The sequence below is a fragment of the Pavona decussata genome, unplaced genomic scaffold (genome assembly GCF_977016875.1).
Source record: "Pavona decussata unplaced genomic scaffold, jaPavDecu1.1 SCAFFOLD_94, whole genome shotgun sequence".
NCBI classification, from domain to species: Eukaryota; Metazoa; Cnidaria; class Anthozoa; order Scleractinia; family Agariciidae; genus Pavona; species Pavona decussata.
The window spans coordinates 1,442,962-1,468,768 of NW_028145511.1; the positions used below are offsets into that span (position 1 = coordinate 1,442,962).

The window sequence follows — 25,807 nt, forward strand, 5'->3', positions numbered from 1 at the left end:
CATCCGGTTTTTATGTATTTTGTTTCCTTTTCAACCATGTACATCAAGACTAATTTTATCTTAGAAGAGTACACCAAGCCGATTTGCGACTTAAATTACTACGGTTATCTCTAATGCAATATATAAACGCTATTTTATCGCACTATGTGCGTTCAGCATTTCAAATGTTTCCGCGAACAGTATGGCACTATCGGTGGCTGGTGTGAGATACTTTCACGGAGTGTGGCAAGCGACACAACCTCTCGCTTAACCGAGCGTGATTAGTTTTTACAATTCAGCTTATCATCTTGAGTTCTGTTCCGTCATTGTCTTGACACTCATTACCCCTTGTGAGTACACAGCTTTCCTGAGAAATGGTTCCTTGATTATCATCGTTTGTTGTTTCCGTTTGTGCTTTCCGTGAAGCTGTGCTTTCTTTTGATGCTTGCGAAGTTCCCTGAATTAACCGGCCACATTTACAGCGAAGAATGTTTCGAAATTCTTTCCTGAAAAGGGGATTCATTCCTGCATAGATGAACGGATTGATGGCGTTGGACAGACACAAGCAAAAAGCGCAAATTAATTGAACATTTCTTGGCATGTTCGCCACAACACGGAAGCGACTCAACAGATTGACGATCCAGAGAGGCACCCAACACGCCATGAATGCAAACACGACGACAAACAGAGATTTGCTAATTCGAATTTCGCGCGAGCTTATTCCTGGAATCCTTGCTTGTGGTTGGAGAGCTTTTGCCGCACCCATGTTGTGTTGTCGAATCTTTTTGAAAACTTTCCTGTAGCTGAATAGTGTCACAACCAGTGGAAGGACGAAAAAGAGGCCAAGGACAACGACGTAATGGATTGAAGTCCCGACTTTGTTCAAATGTACATTTAAACATAGTGCATATCCCGGGACAAAGCGAAACTCTTGCAGACCAATGATAAAAGTCATAAGAACGAAATGCAACGCTACAAAGACCCAGGCAGACGCGAGCAAGATGCGAGATTTCCTTTGCGAGAAGAATCGTTTGTACTGCTGATCCGACTTGCATATTCTCGTAAATCTGTTAATTGCGGTCAAACCCATAGTTACAGGTGAAACACACACCACAAACGCGGTGAAATACCCGCTCATTTCACAAACCTCTTTACCAAAAGGCCACCTGCCTGCAATAAGTGCTCCAGCTGAAAAAGGTATGACAAAGATGGCGGACAGCAAATCACTTACAGCCAATGCGATGATGTAAAGGTTTGTCGTTGTACGGAGCCTCGTGTTCCTGTAAACTGCGATACAAACGAGAATGTTGCCTAGCAGTGCGAAAACGTTTAACATGATCATGGAGCCGGCTTCCAAAGCCGTCAAGAACAGGCTTCGTGAGCTGAGGTCATCCGCCATCTCAGCAAATGTACCGTTAAAAAGAATTAAGAAACGTATATCAAGACCTTTCTTTATACACGGAACACTTAAGCTAATTTTCCCTTTCAAATCAGTGTCACGTGATTTCGGTTTTCTCACTGAGTTCCGCCATCATACTCTATTCGGGTTGCAGCATTTATCTTTCAATATTTTTTCCTGTTTACCTTTCAGCAGTTTAGGGAATTGATAGAGAGATCTAGAATTACATTTTCGGCAAACTTGACCATGTGACCGTGATGTTTACCCGGTTGGCTCAGTTGGTTGAGCATTGGACTACTGTGCGGGAGGTCGTGGGTTCAAACCCCGGCCGGACCATCACTCAAGAGAGGAGAAAGTGCTGCCTTTGTAATGACATCTGCAAATGGTTAGACTTTCTAGTCTTCTCCGATAAGGACGATAAACCGCAGGCTCCGTCTCACAACACTTCAATGTTCATAACCCTGTGGGACGTTAAAAAACCCAGACAGTAATCGCAAAGAGAAGGGCATGGAGTTCCCGGTGTGCTGGTCTGGTCTTTGCGCTATTTCATGATTTCATGGGTTGGGTGGGTTGAATGACTTATGTACTGAAAGCGGCTGCCAGCGGCGCCTATCAGTATATGCTGATGTCCAATCTCACCCTTGCACTGAAGTAATGTAAACCGCATTTGAATATGCATATAGAAAATGCGGTATATAAGTACCATTACCATTACCCTCCATTAGTTATGTTTGTTGTTTTCAGTTTCTCAGTAAAATTGAGTAGTTTTACGTTAGAGTTAGGAAGGACAACCAAATAGACGGTTGAATTTGTGTACTTTTGGCCTTTTCGTTGTAGATTGACAAATTATGTTGAACCGTTGTGCGCGTATACAAAATAAACAATATTTAGCGATCCTGACAGCGGGCAATTATTATTACCCCGTTCGGAGTTTGACAACAAGTTACTTATTTTGTTTTAAGGGAAGGCGTATGCTAGGAAAATTTCGGTCGATATTTATCGTACCCGTATTCGAATTTATAGGAAATATTTCATATTTATCCAAGTATATTTTGTGGCTTAAGGTTGTGTTATTATGGGTCAAGAGAGGATGAAGGTATGGGTTCTATATCATACATCGCTCAATTAGTAAGAGCAATGCTAACCTTAGTTTCCGTGTTAGCTTTTCAGTCATTTGCCAAGTTGTGCAAAAGATCTTGAAAACCTTATCATACTTGTTACTAAAGAGAAAATAATTAGAAAAGCCGACAGTAGCTATGCAAGGAAATTATCTTCTTAGACCTGAATAAGGTTAATCAGAAGCGTTGGTTTCTTTTCAATAGGTTTCGTTTCAAATGAATACTGTACTCTTAAAAAAAGTTCCATTCTGTAATTACGTTTTCTGGAGTATTTAATAGGATTAATCAACAACTAGTTAGTTTGTCGTTTATCTTTAAGCCTTTACGGATCCGGCTCCGCCCTGTGAATGAATAGCGTCAACTTTTTATTTATGAATACTAAGTGAGTTTCTTTGTGAACTGTGATAATTACGCGGCACAAGTCGTTCACTGACACTTCGGAAAACTCATTTGCTACGTTTACGCACCTCAAGAACTTTAATTTAGGACAATTGAATAGTACAAGTTCTCTTTGATTAACAGGTGTAGTAGATAGTGAGGTTTTGGTTCTAAAACTTGGCTTTTTGATCTTCTACGCGTTATTCAAAGTACCGCCGCGTCCTCTGTAATTACTTTTCACATCCACACGTACTGTATTCCGTTAACAATGGACACTTGTACAAATCATATATATGCAACTCTGTATGTAGCGCTAAGTGATTACATGATTACAACCTTTACTATTGGACGAACTTTGTCAGTTCGACTTTTCAAAAATAAACTACTGTTGAAACCAAAAGTGAAGTTATCGCTGTTAATTCTGCCATCCAGTTACGGTACCTTGAGGGAGTGACGGCCCTTTCTCGCAAGCGACCTCTCCTTTGAGTTAATCTTCCCCAAGAATTGTCGCAGAAGTTTCCCATTAAAGTGCAGAATAGCCCGTAACGTTCCCGTTCGCTTAGAGTGGAAAAACATCCCGTCACATTAGCATCAAAGGTCAGAATTATTTTGCACTGCTCTAATGTAAACTTTATTTAAACACGCGGAAAATCGTCAGAAAAATGCTTTACAACTGTGTCACAAGATTGCCGTGTGGGAATCCGATAAGTCAGATACCTGCTTGATGTTTCGTTCAGAATGCCCAACATCTATGTGCTCATTTTTTTTTTTTTTCAAGAAAACATAAACGCGAATCTCACGTTTGCCGTTTGCCGTAAACGCGATTCTTAATCTCTAGATCTCTAATATCTTAGTGCTAAAGAGCCAGGAACTGACCAGAAATAACGCTGAATACATTGTTGCAGGATACAATTTACTTTAATGTTGTGTGCCGCTGACCAGCAATAGGCCGTTGGCGCATGCATTGACCATGAACTCCAGATTCTCGCAAAGTGTTCTATTTAAGTACTCAAATACGTAAATCTATACCATACTAAAACCCTCCACATAGATAAGAAACAAAATAGGTCGAAGGTCATGAGATAAAAGGGGGAAGACTGAAACAGCGGTGGGATCTATTTTTCCTCAAGAAGGGAAGTCCAGTAGAATCGATAAGTCAACGGAAACAACAACACTAGTGATTTCCGTGCATTTAGTATTCATAGAGTTGCCTGCGCTCTCTGTACGAAGTTTCCTTAATCTCCTTTATCGCAAGTACTTTATTTGAGTTTGATTTTACTGATATTGAAAAAATTACAAGGCAATTTGCGGACTTAATTGCGCAATAAGCTGAATTGCGTTCTACATGAAAATCGGGATTTTGAACTTATAGGTATCTCGATGTCACGATTTTCCGGTTAGGATTTTAACACATGAATTTGACTCGCGATTTTGTTTGACTACGGAAACCCGATTTTATAACGTATTGGGTGGCGTATAGCCTGTTCAGAAACCTATTATTATTATTATTATTATTATTTACAATTTAGCTAATTGTCTTGAGTTCTGTTCCTTTATTGTCTTGACATTCATCACCTCTTGTGCCACTTTCCTTGATTTTCATCGTTTATTGTTTCGGTTTGTGCCTTCCGTGAAGCTGTGCTTTCTTTTGATGCTTCAGAACTTTCCTGAAGTAACCGGCCACATCTACAGCGAAGAATGTTTCGAAATTCTTTCCTGAAAAGGGGATTCATTCCTGCATAGATGAACGGATTGATGGCGTTGGACAGACACAAGCAAAAAGCGCAAATTAATTGAACATTTCTTGGCATGTTGGCCACAACACGGAAGCGACTCAACAGATTGACGATCCAGAGAGGCACCCAACACACCATGAATGCAAACACTACAACAAACAGAGATTTGGTAATTCGAATTTCGCGCGAGCTTATTCCTGGAATCCTTGCTTGTGGTTGGAGAGCTTTTGCCGCACCCATGTTGTGTTCTCGAATCTTTTTGAAAACTTTCCTGTAGCTGAATAGTGTCACAACCAGTGGAAGGACGAAAAAGAGGCCAAGGACAACGACGTAATGGATTGAAGTCCCGACTTTGTTCAAATGTACATTTAAACATAGTGCATATCCCGGGACAAAGCGAAACTCTTGCAGACCAGTGATAAAAGTCATAAGAACGAAATGCAACGCTACAAAGACCCAGGCAGACGCGAGCAAGATGCGAGATTTCCTTTGCGAGAAGAATCGTTTGTACTGCTGATCCGACTTGCATATTCTCGTAAATCTGTTAATTGCGGTCAAACCCATAGTTACAGGTGAAACACACACCACAAACGCGGTGAAATACCCGCTCATTTCACAAACCTTTTTACCAAAAGGCCACCTGCCTGCAATAAGTGCTCCAGCTGAAAAAGGCATGACAAAGATGGCGGACAGCAAATCACTTACAGCCAATGCGATGATGTAAAGGTTTGTCGTTGTACGGAGCCTCGTGTTCCTGTAAACTGCGATACAAACGAGAATGTTGCCTAGCAGTGCGAAAACGTTTAACATGATCATAGAGCCCGCTTCCAAAGCCGTCAAGAACAGGCTTCGTGAGCTGAGTTCATCCGCCATCTCAGCAAATGTTCGACCAAATAAAATTTTGAATGGCACACGAAGATTTTTATTTATTCACGGAACAGTTAAGTTTATCTTCCGTTTCAAATGTCAATCAGTTGCGTCATCATACTCTACTCGGGTTGCAGCATTTAGCTTTTCTGTTTGCCAAGTTCGGCAGTTTAGGAAATTAATATCTCACTGCGAAAAAGCCAGGATAATAGAGATAACACTGTGCGTGTGGTAGAGAGATTCACCTTGAATTTATTTCAAAATTCTCTCCCTCGACGTTTACATAATTTCTTCGTGTGTTTTTCGTTGTTTAGCGTTTTTTAAACTCTCTACCAGGTCCGTTCACTGTGCCCCTGACGAGAATGACAGATCTTCTGAGCAGACGAAACTTGTCAGTTTGTGTTGTCAATCTATGCTGTTTCTTCATTTTCTTTTTGTTAAGCTCACTAAAATCCGTGCATAAGATCATCGTTATTTACTTAGCATTAAAGCAGTGAGAACTATAAGCCACCTCGTTTCTCACTCGTTCCGAAAGGATATGTGCTTTTGTGTTTGCATTGAAATATCCATGAAAAAAACGATCCTTAGAAACGCTTATGAATGAAAATAAAAGAGCTGTCCACTCGGTTGTTCAGCTGTTCATCTAGTTTCGCGGGTTCGTTTACTCGGTTCCTCGTTCGCTCTCATCGTTAACTCGGTCATTCAGCTATCTGTTCGCTTGTCCGGTTGTTCGTTCGCCCGGGTATCCGCTTGTTCGTTCGTTTGCGTTTCTGGTGTGTTCAGTTGTTCCCCCGTTTGCCCAGTTCTTCTTGCTATTCATGGGCATAAACATGTTATAAACAATAAAATTTTAACTAATTAAAAGCTGTATTAAAACATTACGAAGAAGTTTCTTCATGTTTAATACTTATGGCTGTCATGCTACAGAGAAAGACTTCGTCTTTCTCTACTGATAAGAAGATTACTTGGCCGCCGACTATCAATCGGCCGCAGGAAAAACTGAAGTAAAAGTAAAATTCAAACGCCGGTTATTCCGCAGTTTTCGTACAGTTTAGCACTGCGATATTAATCCCTTAAACAAATAAAAGCTCAATTGGTTTGAACATGGTACGAAAGCGAAATGCCACAATCAATCAGCTTAGTATAATGACCGAAAAGCTGAAAGATAAACTCAAATATGGAAATTTCAACTCCAAACGGGAAATCGTGCTGACACGCAAATCCGAGAAGTTGAAAGGGAAGTTTTAGTGCGACGAGATTCCAAATTCCGTTGGACCAAATATTTGTCGAGATGGCGGATGAATTGAACTCTAATCGATACGTGCTACCAGAAGCCGCGATGATGCTAAACTGCACGAAAACTGCGGAAAAACCGACTGAATACGTTATTGTAGGGAATTTTAAGACACCGTGACAAGTTACCGAGGTGTTCTAAGATATTTGAATACAAAACATGAAACTAAGAAAGTCGCTTATTTACCAACAACTTCTCTAAATTTAATTTTCGGAGAAATTTTCTTTCTGTTGAATGGGTCAAAAGTTTCCGTGTTAGCAGATACTAAATTATCCTCGGATTTCTTGGAATTTACGGTCGCGAGAGTGAGAGTTAGTTAATCTCTACGGTGTGCAAACTTTCCACAACAAGCCTTAGGCCCTGTTTACAAGCAGGTAGGGTTACCCTAGCGTTCCCACATTTCTTTTTCTTTTTTTTTTCTTTTTTTTTTTTCATCGGCGTGTTTACAAGGCAGCTAAGGTTACCCTAGCGCCAGGGTAACCCTAGCTGTCTTGTAAACGCTCTGCTAGTGATAACTCGCCTACCCGGGACAACTTTTTATTTGTTTCCAGACCCTTTGAACGTTGAAAACAAACGGCCATCATGGCGGACCGCTTACAGCGTAGGGCTGGCCGCGGGGCTAAATGGAGATATACTTTGCCAGAAACCGAAAATATTTCGACTGCAAGATCGGGGAGTCCTCTCGTATTTCGTTCTTCCACATCCAAGCATAATGATATGTCAAATCAAACATCCGGACTGGACAAAAATGATGACTCTCAATTTATCAGAGCGAGGATCACAAAAACATCCCGATTCATTCTGAAATTTTTCTTCCATTCGCTTTCCTCCATCCTGCCCTCAGTTCAGTTCATTTTTTTTTTTGTTTACACTTGAATATAGTATTTACATTGTGTATAGGGACATAGGAATAAAATAACCAATAAAAGGAGAAAAGAAAGTGGTGGTAGGGTCAGACCCTACCTGTGAAATTTTGCTTGTAAACCCGGGCTATCTTTGACCCGCCTGCTACGGTAACCCTAGCACTAGGGGAACTTTAGACCTGGAGCTCCTGTTTTGACCCATTCAACAGAAAGAAAATTTCCTCGAAAATTAAATTTAGAGAAGTTGTTGGTAAATAAGCGACTTTCTTAGTTTCGTGTTCGGTAACTTGTGATTCCCTACAAAAACGTATTCACTCGGTTTTTCCGCAGTTTTTGTGCAGTTTAGCATCATCGCGGCTTCTGGTAGCACGTATCAATTAGAGCTCAATTCATCCGCCATCTCGACAAATATTCTGTCCAACGGAATTTGGAATCTCGTCGCACTAAACACTTTCCTTTCAACTTCTCGGATTTGCATGTCAGCACGATTTCCCGTTTGGAGTTGGAATTTCCATATTTGGGTCTATCTTTCAGCTTTTGGTCATTTAATATACTGAGCTGATTGATTATGACATTTCGCTTTTCGTATCATGTTCAAACCAACTGAGCTTTTATTTGTTCAAGGGATTATAATATCGCAGTCCTAAACTGCACGAAAACTGCGGGAAAACCGACTAACGACGTTATGGTAGGAAATTCTAAGACACATACAAGTTACCGATGTGTTCTGAGATATTTGGATAGAAATTCAAACGCTACAATTACATTGCCATTTACTATCAGATCTAATCGATTCGTGCTTACAGAACTGAAGCAATGATGCAAAGGTTTGTCGTTGTACGCTGCCCGCTGGTAAGGCGTGAGCTCAATTTGTTCATGACCTATTGGACGTTTTTTTTTTTTTTTTTGCCCATGCATTGTATACAAATGAAGCCCGCTAGGGCAGCGTTTGAATTTTACTTTTACTTTCCTTAATTTCATTTTTTTTTTCCACGGCCTATTGATAGTCAGCGGCCAGGTAATCTTTTTCCCCCAGTAAGGGTGTTTTAAATTTAATTCTGTCGCAAAATTACCTGAAGCAATTTTTTCAGTGTTATTTCTGTTATCCTGGCTTTTTAGCACTGAGATGTTAATTTCCTAAAATACCGAACTTGGCAAACAGAAAAGCTACCCTTGCCTAGTCCCTGTACGGCTTTCTCCCAGGCCCTCACGGTCAATTCTTTTCGATGACGTATCCGAGGCGAACGGCCGGGGAAAGCCTAGACAAAAACAGACTGCGCATGCGTTTGTTTTATTTTTCAAAACGGCGGACTTTACGGGTTTATTTAAGATGTTACAAACAGCGGCAAATTAGGGAGGTTAAGCAGCGACGACGCCAACGGTAACGGAAACGTCATCTGGAAATATAACTTTATTTCATTTGTGCTACTTCGTGATTACTTCAACTCGCTCACCTTTTACAAAATTGGCGAACTATCCAGGAACCAAATTGGTAGGAGTGGCGTACAAGTTAAGAAAGAAAATGAAAAATTCACCGCCGTGCGTTCACGTTCTCCACAAATCCTTGAATGTGGTCATTTCACGTTGTTGTTTTGCAGAGGACGACAAAGAAATATACCAAAAATCTAAAACGCACGTGCAGAGCCATTGTTTTTGCTCATTAAACCTATTATTTTGCGGCGTTGTCGTTGCCGTCGCCGTCGTCGTTGCTTAAGCTCCCAATACTATGGTTTCAAAACCCTTGTGGATACATGTGTATTGTAGATCGACTGTTGCCATGTTTGTAGACACCCGAAAATGTAATGCATGGACCACTTGCGACCTTATTCCGACGAATCTCTAAAATGTAAACAACTGCTACTGAAATATGAAAGTTCTCTTAACTTTTTCTTCAAGCGAATAATGTATCGAAAATTAAAAACCAACTTTAATTCTTCTGCTTTATGATGCAAGAATGAAGAAAAACAAAAGCGTCACGTAGTCCCCTGTGAAAAGTATAAAGTTCAAACTTAAAAGAAGGCTTACCTTCGTCTTTCTCCTTCGAAGGTGTTGTTAAACTACCAAATTGCTGGGTCACACTCTCTGGTTCGCTTTCTAAAAACGTAGTAAATAACTGGTTGAAAATAGAGACCCTTTCATTACAACATGATGATTTCAACGGTGAAGCCGACCGCTCATTTCCCAGTTAAATAAACTTATGCTTACCTTCAAATTGCTCGTTGAAAAAGCGCTTTCTAGAGTATAAAGTCGTACCGTATGGTCCATTTGTTTTCTTTTCAAACAACATATGAATTAACTAGTCTTATACACTCGAAGAAGCATTCGCGTCGAAAATGAGTTCGAACTTACCACTTCTTCTGATTTTTCCGCCATGGAGCGAACCGCTCAACATGAAATTTCGCGCCAGAAAAAAGTGAGACATTTGCCTCAATTTTTGATTTTTGGGCCTCGCTTTTTCGCTCGGACCACGTGACCAGAAACGGATTGACCGAGATGAAAAACACAGAGAGGCCTAGAAACTAGGCAACTGCAACCCGAGTAGAGTATGATGAGGGAATTGATTGACATTTGAAACGGAAAATGAGCTTAACTGTTCCGTGAATAAATAAAAGTCTTCGAGCGCCATTCAAAATTTTATTTGGTCGAACATTTGCTGAGATGGCGGATGAACTCAGCTCACGAAGCCTGTTCTTGACGGCTTTGGAAGCCGGCTCTATGATCATGTTAAACGTTTTCGCACTGCTGGGCAACATTCTCGTTTGTATCGCAGTTTACAGGAACACGAGGCTCCGTACAACGACAAACCTTTACATCATCGCATTGGCCATGAGCGATTTGCTGTCCGCCATCTTTGTCATGCCTTTTTCAGCTGGAGTGCTCATCACAGGTAGATGGCCTTTTGGTGAAAATGTTTGTGAAATGAATGGGTTATTCAGCGTATTCGTGACTTACGTTTCACCTGTAACAATGGGCTTGACCGCGTTTAATAGATTCACGAGAATATGCAAGTCGGATCAACAGTATGAAAGATTCTTCTCACAAAGGAAATCTCGCATCTTCCTCGCGTCTGCCTGGGTGTTCGTAGCCTTCTATTTAATTCTTATGACTTTTATCACTGGTCTGCAAGAGTTTCGCTTCTCCCCGGACTATGCACTGTGTTTAAATATGCATTTGACCAAATTGGGCAGCATTATCCATTACGTCGTTGTTGTCAGCCTCTTCCTCATCCTTCCGCTGACTGTGTCAATATTCTGCTACCGGAAAGTTTTCAAAAAAATTCGACAACACAACATGGGTGCGGCACAAGTTCTCCAACCACAAGCAAGGATTTCAGGAATAAGTTCGCGCGAAATTCGAATTAGCAAATCTCTGTTTGTTGTAGTGTTTGCATTCATGGTGTGTTGGGTGCCTCTCTGGATCGTCAATCTGTTGAGTCGCTTCCGTGTTGTGGCGAACATGCCAAGAAATGTTCAATTAATTTGCGCTCTTTGCTTGTGTCTGTCTAACGCCATAAATCCGTTCATCTATGCAGGAATGAATCCTCTTTTCAGGAAAGAATTTCGAAACATTCTTCGCTGTAAATGTGGCTGGTTAATTCAGGAAAGTTCTGAAGCATCAAAAGAAAGCACAGCTTCACGGAAGACACAAACGCAAACAACAAACAATGAGAATCAAGGAACCATTTCTCAGAAAAGCTGTGCACTCACAAGGGGCGACAATGAAGGGACAGAGCTCAAGGAGGAAATTCATGGAGAATTCACGGAGGAAATTTTGGTGCCATCTAACGATCTACAAAATTCAAATTATTTTAAAAGGAGGGCACAAGAAGAAACATCTAGCAACTATAGCTAACACTACGAACTTAAGACTAATTATGGCTACAACACATGTGCGCTGCTAGCATTTTTAATCTTTCAATCAAAAATGGATTGTTTCGATCAAATCATACCTTATTTTATTGTTTTTTAACCTCAAGTTAATTTTTTTGATGGTTTTTGCCTGGAGATGTCTGTTCTCCTATTTTTTCTCGTTTTTACTTAAAATTCCACTGTGTCTCTTACCGAATTTACGCCAGCCGTATTTCTACTTGGAGTTACTCTTAACCGAACTTATTTGAATAATAATAATAATAATAATAATAATAATAATAATCAGAAAGCTTTTTCATTTGAAGATGTCTGTAAGTGTAAATGCTTTTTGTTCTATGACCATGTACTTTAAACTTGCAAACAGGTTCTCTGTAATTTATGGAAATAGGCGTGGGTTTATAACCACTATGCTTTATAGTGCTTGTAACTTTCAATGCAACTTAATATTTTACATACGATACAATTAACAATTGATTCATGCGTCAGCGCGGCTCTGATAGAGATATGAAGCACGCGGGAAGTTTAGAAGGCACGAAAGATGCGTAAGAGTTGCTCGAGGCGTTTCTAGCTTTTTGAGTGCTCTCCAAACTTCCCGCGTGCTTCATATCTTGATCCGGAAAGCACAGCTTACGACCGTCAAACAAGGCATTCAAATAAAATGCTTCGATTTCCATGGCCCGACCTTCGCAGTTGTTTTGGAAGAGTAAAGGAATATTCCTGTTCCATTGCATGCTCTCTTCTCTATTGTACTCATCGTCAACAAACCTTTTGAAGTGATACATACCGAACACTGCTTTTAGACTCTTTCCCCTTTCTTATTTCCCATAAACCCCTGCGCTTCTAGCCGCTCCTCGAGCACGCATTTTCCCTCGCGCGTGTCTCTTCTGAAAGACAAGAGAGACAACTGGGGACGAGTCAGGCATTACACTAAGTTTTCAGTAACATCCAATTTTGTTTTACAGCTTTCTTACGTCGCGAAAATTTGATTCAGTTTTACAAAGAACATAGTTGTTCATCTGAAGAAGATATCAAGATAATATTAAAATCTGGGTATCGTTCTTTTGCAAATTTTGAAATTGAAATTCGTGAAGTTTGCTGTCATACTTAGGTAACTCCGTTGTTATCGTCGGTTTTTTTTGCCCCCCCCCCCCCCCCCCTTCCCTCACTCCCCAACGTGCTAATTTACGAGCTTGAGAGTTGCAAATACGTTACACTCTTTATTTTTTTTCTTTTTTGTTTATAAGAACGTCGAGGCTAACATTTAAGAACATACTGAGAACATTACCCAGGCTGAGAGCCAGTAAGAACATTTTTATTTTGACCAAATGTGGTCGATACTTTTCGCAAACCCAAATTTACCGAGAGTTGGCTGTCGCGGCATCTTCTGCCCAGCACTAGAGTACATGTAAGTCGCGCAACAGACAATGTCACAAGCAACTTGGCACCACATTACGGCACATATTGCTCTTTGATAAGTGTCTTCATCACGTCCGCAGAGATGTTTTCAAATACTATAACAGGTAACTTAAGAACATCTTAAGAACATTTTCAGGCGAAAAAACGCCTTTGCGCACATCAAATGTGTGGTCAAAGACTGTCAAAGGCCGCCTTTGATTACCTTTGAGTCGAATCACAGGTGACAAAGGCCGCATTTGATTCACGGTGGATTCAAATTTGTTTCGAATCAAAGATATCATATATTTGATCCACCTTTGATGCGCGTCATAGGCGGAGTCAAAGTTGTTTGATTTAAATTTGACGCGCGTCAAAGGTAGGGTCAAAGTTGTTAATGCATTTGAACTCACTTTTTATTCGAGTCAAAGGTATATGCAAAGACGTCAAATATTTGATGCGCATCAAATGTGTTGTCAAAAATGTTATTATATTTGACCTCATCTTTGATACGGATCAAAAAAGGAGCAAATCCAATTTTTTGTGCAGGACGTTCTTATAAAAAAAGAGTGTACACTTTATTTTTCTGTAGCTGCTGCCATCGTTGATGGACCATGTGTCCAAAAGCTTTCATTGATTCACTTGTTATTAAAAACGGTAATGTTTTGCATTTGAAAGCAACAATAATAGGCCATCTGTCATTTCACTAACTCCGAGAAAAGTTTCGTCATTTTTTGAAAAAATTAATTTTAGTCTCCAATTTATTCCGTTACTTTAAATTTCGATACTCTCCAGCACTAAATTTTTGTGAATAGGAGAATTTGTGGAACATTTCTCTGATGATGAGTCGTGAAAGTGCAATATATTTTCTCGGTGAGTGAAAACCTAACAAAGATTGCTGTCGGTGACAGCTTACTCACGCTATGAAAACCAGAGTACAAGTCCCTATGATAAGTTATTTATTTTAAAAAATGAGTTACCTGCAAATAAAGTAAGAACCATTCCACGCTGTTAACAAGCTCATGTTAGATTTTAATCTTCAAAAAACAAATTCTTGACATGATTCCAGTACAGTGGCTGGATAATTTTCACTAAAACGACTTCTGAAAGTCCTCCCAAGCAAACGTCGTAAAATATGAAAAATAACTTTCTTATAAAGGACGTTTTAGTTGTTGATCGAGTTATTCACAAATTTGGTAAACGGGAAAAAAATCTTTATTTGTTCGTGGCCGTGTCGTTTATGCCAAGTGAACTGCTTTACAATTTCGGAAGAAACTTGGCCACTTTCATTCTGATATTCATGTTAACTACGTTTAGCGAAAAGAGAAAATTGTCGAGCGTGTTATTGATGAGGCGCGCTCGTAATTAGAGAATTCCGGTTTGACCGGTTAAACGGGAAGTCCAAGAGATTCTTAATAGTCTATTCCAAGTGAAGTGCCCGAAACATAATTCAGATCGTGAATTAAAGGGTTTACACGTTTTTGCCGCCTTCTAAAACGTCAGCACTCCAACACACTCATAAGTACAGTCAGAAGTCAGAACATAAATATTGACTGCAGAGATGGCTGATGAACTCGGCTCACGAAGCTTGTTCTTGACAGTCGTACAATCCAGCACTATGGCTGTGTTAAACGTTTTAGCAGTACTCTTGTCATGACACATTAATCACAAAGAATCCGAGTGCAATCGAACAGTTTATAAAACTGATCTGACTACAAGAACTGGAACAATTATAAAGTGCTCTCTACACATCCTTTCTCAGAATAATCATGAATCATATCTGATTAGTTAGTTGGTATCTAGCTTTCCCACGTAATTGTTTCTCTGTCACGTCCTTTCGTCTGGGTTTCTTTTTAGTTTTACTAGTAATCGTATGTACGTGTCGTTATCACAAGAACAAATCTGTTATAAATCAGTTGTTCGAAATTTTGTTGACATAAGTTAAATTTTTGTAAATCCCAGTCCCAAAAAGATAGACTTAAATTTGTAATTTTTGTTATTTACTCAGTGTAAACATATTGTAGTTCATTTCTGATGCGAAAATGTGTTCATTAAACTGATTAGATCTTTACTCTCGGATCAGTCTTGGAATTTACGGTCGCGAGAGTGAGAGTTAGTTAATCCGGCTAAGGTGCGCAAACTTTCCACAACAAGCCTTAGATCTAACCAGTGTGCCTTCCCATTTCCTTGCTAGGGATAATACTCAGCGGGAATGTCATGGATTCATCTGAGTGCTTTAACTTTTACTGCAGTATAAACTCTCATCATTCGTCCGTTAGAGCTGCGCGGCCGTGGCCGATTCATTGTGTCCTGTAGGTTATTTTAGGGGCTGTTTACATGAAGGGAGGAAGATCCTAGCACTAGGAAGATCCGAGAAGGCGGAAAAACTTTTCGTTTGGTTTACATGCCGAAATTTCGACCGAAGTGGTTACCAAATGGAGAAGGAAAAGAAGAATGACTGTTGGCCTTTAGCAGCTGAACACCCGGCTGCCGCCATGTTTGTTCTTTTTCTCCCTAGTACTAGGATCTTCCGAGCGAAAGTAGTTTACATGGTGCTAGGATCTTCCTATCTCTCAGCTAGGAAGTTCTTCCTAGCACTAGGGCCAAGTACAACTTTATGCATGTAAACTGAATAGAGAAAACATATGGCGCTAGGATCTTCCTCCCACCATGTAAACAGCCCCCTAGTCCTCTCCCTCCGATATCTTGATTGTCACCGTCCTCGTCAGTCGTCAAACGGCCCTCCTAGGGCAATGGCTGCAATGAAGACTTGAAAACTTGACACCAGCTGTTGGTATTACCGAGAAGATATTGTAAACGAGGTTACGATCTGACATGCATGCATCCAAGCTCCACAGGGTTCCCAACGCTGGTTTTTTTTTTTGGTCACTCGGCACCATGTTGATTCTAAGGAGAATAAAAAGCTTTGTTTTTGCACGGTAAGCCTCGCACTGAATTGGCGTCTGGGCGAGGCTTGCCGTGAAAAAGAAAAGCTTTTTATTCCTCCGAGACTCAACATGGCCCCGCGTGACAAAGGTCTATTCGTTCGTTCGTCTTCTAGGATTTACAGATAGCCAATAGCAACTCGTAAATTCAGGGAATGAGTTCAGTTCTCGAAACATTTTTTGCGACTTAAAAATTGGGCTAAAGATCAAACTGTGTAAATGCACTCAGATTTTAAAGCCCTAAAAAAAAGCTTGGAAAACAGGAAAGACACGGTATTCGAAGTATTTTACTTGAACATTCCCTTTGGGATCCCCTGTTTTTCCGGCGCAACTACAAAATCACTGTTTCCGCACAGTTTTTTTTTGGATACTCACTCAACAGAGTTCGCACTAATGCAAGATTGTGCACACGGCCTTTTATACATGCTATTTTACCAATAAAACATAAATAAGTAACGAAAGTTCCATTAATTTCAAAGGTATTACATTTGCAAAGAACATGCGCTCGAAGTAAAAAGAACGCACTCCTAATACAGATTGGAGTCGAGATTGTATGGGACAACATTGATTGAATGAATAGATCTTGGGACGCGTATCTGGCATCTGCCGCAGATTTTACAGGGGCTGATGACATCATCACAACTTGGCAAAGAAGAAAGAGACTGGGATCGAGATCATCGAAAGCACTCCCTAATCTTTGATTATTGCTAGTATTAATAATAATAATAACTATGTTTAATGAACACATTTTCGCATCAGAAATGAATTATAATATGTTTACACTAAGTAAAAAAAGTTACAATATAAGTCTATCTTTTTGGGACTGGAATTTACAAAAATTTAACTTATAAGTCAACAAAGTTTCGAACAACTGATTTATAACAGATTTGCTCTTGTGATAACGTCACGTACATACAATTACTAGTAAATTAAAACTAGACAAAAATAAACAGACGAAAGTAGGTGACAGAGAAACAAGTACGTGTGAAAGCTAGACACCAACTAACTAATCAGATATGATTCATGATTATTCCGTGAAAGGATGTGTAGAGAGCACTTTATAATTGATTCCAGTTCTTCTAGTCAGCTCAGTTTTATAAACTGTTCGACTGCACTCGGATCCTTTGTGATTAATGTGTTATGACAAGTTGTTCTATTTGTTTAACTCTGTTTCAAGTCAATATTCTGACCAGTTATTGTTCCAGCTTTTTGATCGTACGCGACGTTCGTGAGTAGTCCTTCTTTAGTTGTTGTTGTTGTTGCTGTCGGTGACCGCTTCTGCTCGTGCGTTTTGTGGTTCGTTTGATGGTACTGGAATTTCCTCCACTAAATTGCTAGTTCCACAGCGAAGTATTTGAATAAATTCTTTCTTGAACAAAGGATTCATTCCTGCGTAGATCAATGGATTGATGGCATTGGATAAATTCAAACAAAAAGTACACAGTCAGATTCAACGTTTTGTGGCATGTTTGACACAATGCGAAGACGAGTTAAGATTGTGACGACCCAGAGGGGCACCCAACACAACATGAACGTAAACACGACGACAAAAAGAGACCGGCTAATTCGAATCTCGAGTGAGCTTATTCCTGGAGTCATTGCCTGTGCTTGGAGAGCTTGTGCTGCACCCATGTTGTGTTCTCGAATCTTGTTTAAGACTTTCCTGTAACTAAATATTGACACAGTTAGCGGAAGGACGAAAAAGAACCCCACTATTATGGAGAGACGGATAGGTCTACCCGACATGCTTAAATGCGAATTAAAACACAATGCATAACCGGGATGGAACTGAACTTCATTTGGACCAGCCAGACGACTGAACAAAATGTACAGCGCCACGACAGTCCAAGCAGATGCGAGCCAGATGCGAGACTTGCGATGCGAGAAGAATCGCCTATACTGCTGATCCGACTGGCATATTCTCATGTATCTGTTGAACGCGGTCAAACCCATAGTTACAGGTGAAACGTAAGTCACGAATACGCTGAAAAAAGCGTTCATGCGACAGACGTCTTTACTAAAAGGCCATCTGCTTGAGATGAGTGCTCCAACTGTAAAAGGTATGACAAAGATGGCGGACAACAAATCACCAACGGCCAAGGCGATGATGTAAAGGTTTGTCGTTGTACGGAGCCTCGTGTTCCTGTAAACTGCAATACAAACGAGAATGTTGCCCAGTAGTGCTAAAACGTTTAACACGGCCAAAGTGCTAGATTGCACCACTGTCAAGAACAAGCTTCGTGAGCTTAGTTCATCCGCCATCTCTTACTCTGTATGTTCGTGGTTTGTGTGTGTTCGAGTGACGCCTTTATAGAAGGCGGCGAAAATTCTTAAACGATCTTGAATTATCTGAATTATGTTTCATCCACGCCACGTGGAATATGTACTAATGGGGATCTCTTGTTAAGCGAAACAAAACAAACATTCTAATTTCTGCCGGAGGGTGAACTCTTTGTTTAAAAATACTGTTTACGGTTTGAATGACTTAGTAGAGGCAAGAGAGTTTATCCTCTCTTGGTACAGGTGTCTCGATATTAACTCACCCATTTTCCCGTGTTTTTTTTTTTTAAAAAAACATACCAATAATGTTCCACTACTTTGTAATTAAACCACTGTTAAGTTTAGACATTTGAGTGCTGACGTTTCGATCGTTAGCCCTTCGTCGTAATTAGGTAAAATGAAGTGACAGCCAAAATATGCACGTTTCCCAGAAAAAGCAGAATAGTTCGGCTATACTCGATCCAAAATGTACCAGCATTTTTAAATGATCTCAGCAGTTGAAAGTCCCTCTTAAAAAGACGTTTTCATTAAACATTTTTCACAACTTTTATATTGCGTGAAGACTTCCAGAAGTGGCGTCTATAGGCAAAGATCGCACACAGCATGGTTATAGCGTACTGACTCCAGTTTGATTTACCGGTCAGGAGAAATGTTACACCAATTTGTTAGGGTTTAACACAGAGAAAGGAAGGAAGGAATGTTTAGTATTCTGCTTCTTTTTGAACTTTTTCTTTATACAAACTTTAAGACTTACAGCAACTCTCTGAAGAACAGCTTTTCCAACAAAATAATTATGGTGACGCGGGATAGCCGACAGCTCGTTGCTGTCAAACTTACATTTCAAACGTAATGAAATCTAATGTAATATTCTGCGCATTCGCATAAAAGCATGCCTATGAATTGCAAATAATCTTGGCCAAATTAAACATTGGCGAAATGTTATTCTTCACAAAATTTAACTAACACTGCTGAAGTGCTCCATCAAAATAATACAACGACGGTAATATAAAACTTACAATGAACATTTCTATTGATTTAAACTTTACATTGATAAAATAAAAACGGATAAAAATCTAAGTTAAAAAGTTGTTGCGAAGAAACCCTAAGCTGTCAACAAATGGTATGTATCCAACAAGAAGGAATGGATTAAACCTTCCCCTATTTCCATAAATTATAGTGGAACGTGTTTACAAGCTTAAGGTCGAAGGCTTATAAATTGAAAATACTGTGTGTGTTGGTAAAACAGATCTGGAACAATCGAGTGTTCAGAATTTCCGTTCAACAAACACCTTTTGATTAAAAGTCTTAAGACTAGTTAGTTTCTAAATGATAGAAAGTTAAAGTCATAAACGGTAAAAATAAACTGGAATAAATTCGGAACCGAAAGTTAAAACCTAACGAAATTCGTGTAGACCGGACGCAAGCAATCCATAATTGTTATCAGTTCTGAAGACCAATTGTCAGCAGCATTACTCAAATTGTAAGTCTACGAAACTTTACATTGACCGTCCACCTTTCATACTCGTTAAGCGAATAATTAAGGTTACCCGGGACCTTTAGAGGTGTCTCGCGTTTAAGCGATGTAGCACGTCCAGTTTAAACTGTAGATACCTAAACCCCTATATCAAATTAAAGCTTATAGAGCTGACTATCAAACCATACCAAGAATTTTGAAATAAAATAAATTGTCGAATTTTTCACGACCTCTAATTGCAAGCGTCCGAATCACCTTTTTAAAGCTACAAGTCAAAGTGAATTTTGTTTTTTGCTAATTTAATTTGCTCCTCAGTTTCCGGACCCAAAGCGCTAAAAAAACGTGTCTGCGTTTTGCCATATTCAATCGCAGTGAAAAGTTATAGAGCATTTTCGAAATAGGATGAAAAAAAGGTGGAGTAATCGTACAAAAATCGCTCTCGGAGAAAAAATATTTCGAAAGAAAAAATTCGCAGACACGTTTTTGTTGTTTATATGTTAATCAGCTACTGTCCAAATTGAAGGCAAACGAACAAATTCCTTTTGAGTTTCAGCTCTTTGAAGTGGCTCCTCCAAGTGAAAAAAATTTGTTCGAGAAAACAGCGCTAAGAATTCGGCAATTCATTTTATTTCAAAATTCTTGGTCTAGTTGGATAGCCAGCTCTATAAGCTTTAATTTGATATAAGGGTTCAGGTATCTACAGTTTAAACCGGACGCGCTACATCGCTTGGACGCGAGACACCTCTGAATACACCTCTGAAGGTACCGGGTAACCTTAAAGAAATTTTTAATAAAACACTCTCCGTATATCACATTTTAGGAGCAATAATTATAGGGCTTTCCCTGAACATTCTACTTTCTGGTTTGCCTTGGGGCAGTTTCGTTGAATTTATCCAATGTTTGTCAAGAAACCCACAACAAATCGCAATGTTTCTGGCGCCTTCTTTCATTCAGTCATGTGCTTTAAACTTTTTCGCTTTTTTTGTTTTATCATTTTCTCGGCTTTCTTTCTTTCGTTGTTTGTGCTGCATCGATAGTCTAGATTTGACGTGGAGTTTTTAATAAGTTACAGCATGTGCCGTCGGCGTGGAGCTTTCATTTGCGGGTACATTGACTATGCGGTAAAACGTTTTATATCGAACCCAGCTGGTGAAAGATGGCGCCTTTTAAAATTTGATTTTTTTAAAACACTCGTGGAAACATGGTCCATAACAGTAACCATAGCAACAAACATAAAAACAAACACTTACAAACTAAGAAAACAATTCGCTATTTATAGTTCGCCACCCTCCGATCCAAAATGGATCTTTTCTTGGGGATTTCTGATTTTCCTCTCTTCATAAACAAGGCCATTTTCAAATTCGATAGCGAGAGGCCTGGAAACTCCCGTCTGCTTGAAAGGTTTCACAAATGAACTGAGACTATTATAAGTGTCTAATATCATCTTCCAAGCCATTTGCAAATCTAAGGTAGAGCGGGATGATCCTGTTGATTCATTCTTTCGCGAACAGTGATTGAAGATCGTTTAGGACACAAGGAAGGTTGGCGACGAATGTTTTAAAAGCCGCAAATTAAATAACTCAAGTATATGCTTACATCAAATCCGCCCATTCTCAGTTTCGTACGATCCCTGCGAAATGTTTCTTTTTATGGCACCCCTTCTCTCGTGAACTGTGGTCCTGTCGTAAGGAAAAAATGTGACAGTTTGACGTCTTGGATCAAACTTTGCGAACAAAAAAAAGGGACCGGTCCCAAATGGATCCAGTCCGATCGGATCTGTTTACGCCTTTACGAACATCTATTCAAACGGGAGTGGATGGATGGATGGATCAACGGAAACAGATCAACCTAGTCTACCGGTTAATGAGCGGACACAAAAAGCAAGTAGCGGATTTCAAACAGCAAGTTGAAGTAAGTTAATTAATGACGGTGACTCCTTTTGCTATGGCGAACACGTTGTATGCATCTCAGGATGGTCCGAGACGCTCTGATTTATAAGGACGATGCCTACTAATTTAATGGTAGTTTATGCAGAAAAAGAAGATCTTGGCGAAGGGGCATTTTTGGCTTTTAGAATTTTTATTCGCTAAAAATTGCGTGGTTATCCTCAGTTTTCTTTTAGGTTTTCAGTATCCCTTGCTAAGATCTTTTTTTTCCGATAGTCCTAAACTGCGCACAAATACCTATGTATTAGGAAGCACCGTCCATTCACTCTTCAAAAACTCATTAATAATTCATAAGCCCATTGACCTATCAAATGGTCGATAAAACATCACGTGCAGTGGTTTTATATCCAATAAAACCTCCTCCTTATTTGTATGCGGTGTTTAATGTTTTTCTCGTATGCTGATCTCCAACGTTCACAAAGCATCATTGTTATGAACTCTCTTGACACACCCTTTTTCAGGAATGTTTTTGAAGCCGTTCAAAAATCGCAGCACGTGTTTTATCGGGTCTAAAACCACTCGACTGCGCCTCATGATTTTAAATCCAGATAAAACACTGCTGCTCGTGTTTAAACATTACATAGATCTTGGGACGCGTATCTGGCATCCCTCGCAGATTTTGCAGGGGCGGATGACATCATCACCAACTTAGCAAAGAAGAAAGAGCCTGGGAACGAGATCTTCGAGCGCACTCCCTAATCTTTGATTATTACTAGTAATAATAATAATAATAACTATGATTAATGAAACCATTTTCGCATCAGAAATGAATTACAATATGTTTATACTGAGTAAATAACAAAACGTACAAATTTAAGTCTATCGTTTTGGCACTGGGATTTACAAAAATGTGAAAATCTCCGTGTACTATACATCCATATAAAGATATCGATTGATTGCTTTTACGTACAAGCCTCAATTCTATATTAGTAACTTATTTTATTTACAAGACAAGTTAGAGTTAGAATCATGCTCTAGTTTAGGTGCACATTATAGGTGCTCTTCAATTTAGTTTTTTTAACTGTTATAATTTTGTTTTATGCATACTTTAGTTTTTGGTTTTTTTTTTTTTTTTTTTTTTGGGGGGGGGGGGGGTATAACTGCTACGTAACTTGCTTGTTAGTAAGTGTCCGTATAAATGAAAAGTAAGAAAAAAATTCCAAGTACCGAATTATATGACATCTACAGCCAAATGCTGTTCTTTCATCATGCTTAAATTCCCGAAATGAGCTCAGCGATGCGACAAAATGTTGCACGAACGAATGAATAGCATTTACATATTTATACACCGATAAGTTAGGACAGCAAAACATATGTGGTCCTGTGTCTAGCAGCTACTGCACTTTACATAAGTCCGACGTTTCATCGTATAGTTATGCAAAGTATACCTCTGGTTTGAACGAAATAAATATGCCATTTCCGAGTTGCTGCGAACCCCATTATGAAAGCGAGGCTAAGTGCAAAGCTTTCCATGTGAAAATTGGTTTTGTTTGTTTATGAATGAAAACTAATTATAATAATAAATTCTTGGCACTAAGCCTCGCTTTCATAGTGAGGTTCAGAGCAACTGGGAAACAGCCTATTTTGCACGCTACATCGGAAAAGAACTGCTTTTAAATTTGATGCAGTTACTCTTACTAATTAAGGTGGCTCACAACGATTTCCAGCACTTCTCTTCAGTTGTAATATAATTTGATCGATAATTACTACCAGTATATTTATCAGTGAATACTACAATAATGATATTAAAGAAATGCCCAAATGTTGACTAACAAGTTACGATAATTTTTTCGACTTAATAGATTACCACAGCAACAATAAAATTGTAGGGAGGGGCTCAGAGCCACCTTAAATTTCGAAATTTTGATTGGACCGCGTCGGAAGCGGATACTCGGTACGGATAGTAGGTCCCGTGTGAACAAACGGCCTATCCGGTCAATTTTTGGACCAGATTCATATGAAACTAGTCCCATGTGAACTCATCCGGCTAATGTCGCAAGAGATTCTTTAATAAAGTTGTTTCTCTCTTTAGTCAAATTATTGTCGAAATTCCCTGTTACGTTTTTGTTGAGCTGGTAAAAAATGGATACTTTCTTGTTGCCGCCTTTTTTGAAATGCATACATTGGCGCTTGTTATTTAAAGAGAGGTAAATAAACCTGCCCAACAACTAACAAGTGACTGATTTTGATTGTGTAAGTCTGAGGGAAGTGTGTACTTCAGCAGATACTTTCAAGTCAGCTTCTAATAACCGTTCGAATGTAGTCCGGTTTTTTAATGTGTCATCACTGTCAGTTCAGTTCTATTGCTCCATTCCATTAACTGTCATCGTTCCTGCCTCAGTGTTGGCGCACCAGGTTTCTTGAGTAATGCATCATTAGCTGTCATTGTTGGCCGCTTCTGGTTGCACTTTTCTTGTAACTGATCTTGCACAAATATTTAGCCTTTCGTTTGATGCTCGTGGAATGTCGTGGACTAAATCGCTTCCTCTACAGCGAAGTATTCGAATAAATTCTTTCCTGAACAAAGGATTCATCCCTGCATAGATCACTGGATTGATGGCGTTGGATAAACACAAGCAAAATGTGCACAGTAATTCAAGATTTTGCGGCATGTTTGACACAATATGGAAACGAGTCGCGATTGTGATGACCCAGAGGGGCACCCAACACAACATGAACGTAAACACCACAACAAACAGAGATCTGCTTATTCGAATTTCGTGCGAGCTAATGCTTGAAGTCCTTCCCTGTGCTTGAAGACCTTGTGCCGCACCGATGTTGTGTTCTCGAATCTTTTTGAAAACTTTCCTGTAGCTGAATATTGTCACAGTCAGCGGAAGAGAAAAAAACAGGCCAATGACAACAATGTAATGGATAATACTGCTCAACTCGTTCAAATGTACGTTTAAACACGCTGAATAGTCGGGGACGAAGCGAATCTCTTGTAAACCAGTGATAAAAGTCATAAGAATTAAATAGAAGGCTAAAAACACCCAGGCAGACGCGAGCAAGATGCGAGAATTCCTTTGCGAGAACAACCTTCTATACTGTTGCTCGGACTTGCATATTCTAACGTATCTATTGAGCGCAGTCAAACCCATAGTTACAGGTGAAACGTAGACCACATATACGGAAAAAAACCCGCTCATTTTACAAACCTTTTCACCAAAAGGCCATCTACCTGTGATAAGCACTCCAGATGAAAAAGGCATGACAAAAATGGCGGACAGCAGATCGCTCACAGCCAAGGCGATGATGTAAAGGTTTGTCGTTGTACGGAGCCTCGTGTTCCTGTAAACTGCGATACAAACGAGAATGTTGCCAAGCAGTGCCAAAGCGTTTAACATGATCATACAGCCAGCTTCCAAGACTATCACGAACAAGCTTCGTGGGCCTAGTTCATCCGCCATCGTGTTTTAACTTGTAAGCTGCGCCTTTCTAGGATGTCTTTTAAAGAGGGCGTCCAATTGCTAATTATCTATATTCTTTTTCAATCCACGCCTTGTTCAAGGGTAGTAGATCCAATATTTTGCTGCCATGGAGTCAAATAGTCTTCCGATAACACAATTACTGGAGTTTTTACGTACTTAGCCTTTTCAGCTTTAATCATATACTCGTGGTGAAAGAAATCGGGCTCCGGCTGCGCGGTCGTTCGATTTTGTTAATCACTCGTATGATTACAGATTTCATTCAGTCCTATTACCATCATAAATCAATGACGAAGAACAGGTGTCCGGTTGGAACAAAACACGCGTCATTTAAGACTTCCCCCCATTAATGTTCTACGCAATGCTTACTACTTGATGCATCATAGTTTCTTGACCCTTCTCGAACAGCACGTTCGTTCTAACTTCGGGGTAGTAATAATTTTGATTTGTGGTCTCTTCGGGATTTGCCACGATAAAGTCGAGAAGAAGGGGGCGGGGTTACCTCCTGGCTACAGGCTAATGGGTATGTGTCGCTGCATGGGCCTCATTTTGAACACAGTTATTAGTGTGGGGTCCTAAATTTGCAATCAGCCAACTCACTCATTGGAAATTGACAGAGCATGAAATAGCTTGGTAAATAACCGAAATGAAAGGAATGTTTGTTGAATAAAACTTTTCTTGAGAATTGCTCAATTTTTGTTTCCTCGTTCAGTTCTAATCGTGAATTTTGCCGGAAGACATTAATAATACGTCTTGAAAATTTGAAATTAAAATAGCTTTTCGTGATAATTGCTCAATATTTGGCTTTCCACCTGAGTTTATCATGAATTTTGAAGAGA

At 39.6% G+C, this 25,807-nt stretch overlaps 4 protein-coding genes and 1 pseudogene across 5 annotated transcripts in view; 1 reads left to right on the forward strand and 4 right to left on the reverse strand.

The window, feature by feature from the left end:
- Positions 1-5,504, reverse strand: part of LOC146473296 (melatonin-related receptor-like) — a 55,454-nt gene extending 49,950 nt beyond the window's left edge. The window contains exon 1 of one of the 2 annotated variants that reach the window (XR_014866426.1): positions 3,664-5,498. Coding sequence is in view for 1 of the 2 variants with exons in the window: in XM_085118565.1 (XP_084974691.1) it covers positions 4,446-5,483 (1,038 nt within the window). In the remaining variant the exon portion in view is untranslated. Of the gene's footprint in view, positions 1-3,489 lie in introns of those variants that run through there. The other variant, XM_085118565.1, reaches the window with a different exon arrangement.
- On the reverse strand, positions 127-1,393 carry LOC146473299 (melatonin-related receptor-like). Its single transcript, XM_085118512.1, has one exon. The coding sequence runs from the start codon at positions 1,376-1,378 to the stop codon at positions 275-277; it is 1,104 nt and encodes a 367-aa protein (XP_084974638.1). The 5' UTR covers positions 1,379-1,393; the 3' UTR covers positions 127-274.
- Positions 5,505-10,272: 4,768 nt separating the features above from the next.
- LOC146473300 (melatonin receptor type 1B-A-like) lies at positions 10,273-12,002 on the forward strand. Its single transcript, XM_085118667.1, has one exon. It carries the CDS (start codon positions 10,293-10,295, stop codon positions 11,484-11,486), a length of 1,194 nt encoding a protein of 397 aa, XP_084974793.1. The 5' UTR covers positions 10,273-10,292; the 3' UTR covers positions 11,487-12,002.
- Positions 12,003-16,868: 4,866 nt separating this feature from the next.
- On the reverse strand, positions 16,869-18,102 carry LOC146473301 (melatonin-related receptor-like; annotated as a pseudogene).
- A 4,533-nt stretch (positions 18,103-22,635) lies between these two features.
- On the reverse strand, positions 22,636-25,240 carry LOC146473302 (melatonin receptor type 1B-B-like). Its single transcript, XM_085118668.1, has one exon. It carries the CDS (start codon positions 24,948-24,950, stop codon positions 23,916-23,918), a length of 1,035 nt encoding a protein of 344 aa, XP_084974794.1. The 5' UTR covers positions 24,951-25,240; the 3' UTR covers positions 22,636-23,915.
- Between the last annotated feature and the right edge of the window lie 567 nt (positions 25,241-25,807).

Coding starts and splice junctions, on each gene's coding strand:
- LOC146473299 (XM_085118512.1), bottom strand. CDS start 1,378: ATGGCGGATGACCTCAGCTCACGAAGCCTGTTCTTGACGGCTTTGGAA.
- LOC146473302 (XM_085118668.1), bottom strand. CDS start 24,950: ATGGCGGATGAACTAGGCCCACGAAGCTTGTTCGTGATAGTCTTGGAA.
- LOC146473300 (XM_085118667.1), top strand. CDS start 10,293: ATGGCGGATGAACTCAGCTCACGAAGCCTGTTCTTGACGGCTTTGGAA.